At 49.7% G+C, this 1,773-nt stretch overlaps 1 protein-coding gene across 1 annotated transcript; it reads right to left on the bottom strand.

Annotated features, from left to right (window-relative positions):
* Positions 1 to 134: 134 nt before the first annotated feature.
* On the bottom strand, positions 135 to 1,506 carry LOC119597768 (CRISP/Allergen/PR-1-like). Its single transcript, XM_037947395.1, has 5 exons — positions 1,477 to 1,506; positions 1,255 to 1,342; positions 980 to 1,115; positions 458 to 684; positions 135 to 268 (listed from the first exon to the last, which is right to left on the bottom strand). The coding sequence occupies exons 1-5, from the start codon at positions 1,486 to 1,488 to the stop codon at positions 252 to 254; spliced, it is 480 nt and encodes a 159-aa protein (XP_037803323.1). The 5' UTR covers positions 1,489 to 1,506; the 3' UTR covers positions 135 to 251.
* Between the last annotated feature and the right edge of the window lie 267 nt (positions 1,507 to 1,773).

Here is a 1,773-nt window from a genome sequence, read left to right as displayed (position 1 = left end):
GGGAAAGGGTGGCCGCAGTAACACTGTAACTGTTAATGTTAAGCTAGGAAAGCACGGAACCGAGGCACCTTGTTTTCTCCGTTTCACTCTCAAAGTTTTTTTTTGGTCATTAACTAAACCACAAGGGCTTTCCCATATTGAATCAGACGTTCCTTGTACGCCACACCGCCAAACACCGGGGTAGCGTACACAGCTATGATTACTACGTTATTATTACAGTTAGTCCTTAGTGCTATCTACAGATTTGCTTATTAGAAGGGGGTAATTCCTGAAATACAATTTATAATTTCTGTTGTAAAATTATTAGCATTAAATTCTGGAATCGTGTTTTTTTTTTTTTTTTCATCGCTTTAACATAAGTTCTGTGCAAGAGCATTTATACTGTGCAGGTCAAAGCGAAGCACGTAAAGCACGCGCGAAGGGCCCCAAGCTGCCGCTCGGCCGCTGCTGGACTTACCACAGAGTCCTGGGTACTGCAAGGAGCAGGAGGTGCCGGCGGGGCAGGCGGAGCACGGCGACCCCCGACGGTACATCTGGCTCAGAATGATGTTTCCTCCTGGACCGTAGTTGCAGGTGTAGAGCTTCTTCCACCAGCCGTCCTCCTGGAACATAGTGTAGCCGCATCCTACCCGGTAGGAGCTCCACCACAACATCTGGGTGTAGTGGCCCACGGGAGTCGAGAATCTGTCAGAATAATGTCTGTTACGACCTTTCTAGTTATATACAGTAGACTGCGCACTTTCAGTGAATGTCTCCTCTCCTACGATACCGTTGTCGCATATAATTTGATTTTTCCTTATTTAACATTATTCCATGTGGCTATGTCAGGGAACAAGAGGCACTTCTATCTGCGCTAGAAAGATGAAGCATTGACGAAATTATTCAAATTGACGAATATGTCCATCTCATAAAAATAACAAGTTGCAAATATCTCATTCAGAACTATACTTGCGCTTTCTTTTTTTGTCGTACGACTTACTGGAAAGGCTGAATTGCTGACGGGCTGAACTCCGCGACCTCATCATACCAGGCCTTGATGGCTCGCCCCCACTGGATGCGTGTATCGAAGTTGCTCTGGAAGCTGATGAAAAGGTTCTGCCCAACACCGAACCTCGCTGAAAGCGCGCACGAACGAAATTTTCATATATGACCTAAACTTATCTAAGCGCATTGCCCGTGCAAATTAATCTGATATAAACAAACATGCGAAAGAATGTGTTGACCCACGATGGCAAAGAGCGAAGCAGTACTTACAGACGCGACGGCAGTCCGAACACTCGTGCTCGAAGATGCATTGGTCGGCATGACCCTGAGCAATCAAAGCCAGCTCGTCGTCCCACTCCTGCAACAGATCAGAGACCACACTGTCTCGAATGTTCATCAACATATATTTCAGTACTTTTTCATAAAAATAGATTTGTTCTGCCATGACCCCTACTCATTTGCTATTTCACCTATATTTGCCCCCGGACCTACCATCAGCCTCATGTTGGCTGCCTGCGGCTGCGGCCCCGGGGCGCTCCACGGCCCTCCTCCCCCATGGCCCCCGGACCGCAGTTGTGGTGTTGCGCCACGTAAGGGCGGCTCCTGGGCACTCCGCCTCCCCCCGGGCACCGGGGACCCGCAGGTGGGGCCGAACCAACCGCCGCCAGCGTGTGCCAGGCGTGAAGCTGCAGTGGGGGGACTCCCCTGCCGCCCATCCCGCCCCCGCCGTTATCGTTAGCAGAAAACACAACCGGGGCCTCGTCAACTGAAAAAAGGGTTGGCATTAGA

This window comes from Penaeus monodon, chromosome 40 (genome assembly GCF_015228065.2).
Source record: "Penaeus monodon isolate SGIC_2016 chromosome 40, NSTDA_Pmon_1, whole genome shotgun sequence".
Classification (NCBI taxonomy): domain Eukaryota; kingdom Metazoa; phylum Arthropoda; class Malacostraca; order Decapoda; family Penaeidae; genus Penaeus; species Penaeus monodon.
Note: the sequence above shows the minus strand (reverse complement) of the source record. Positions and strands in the feature narration are given on the sequence as shown.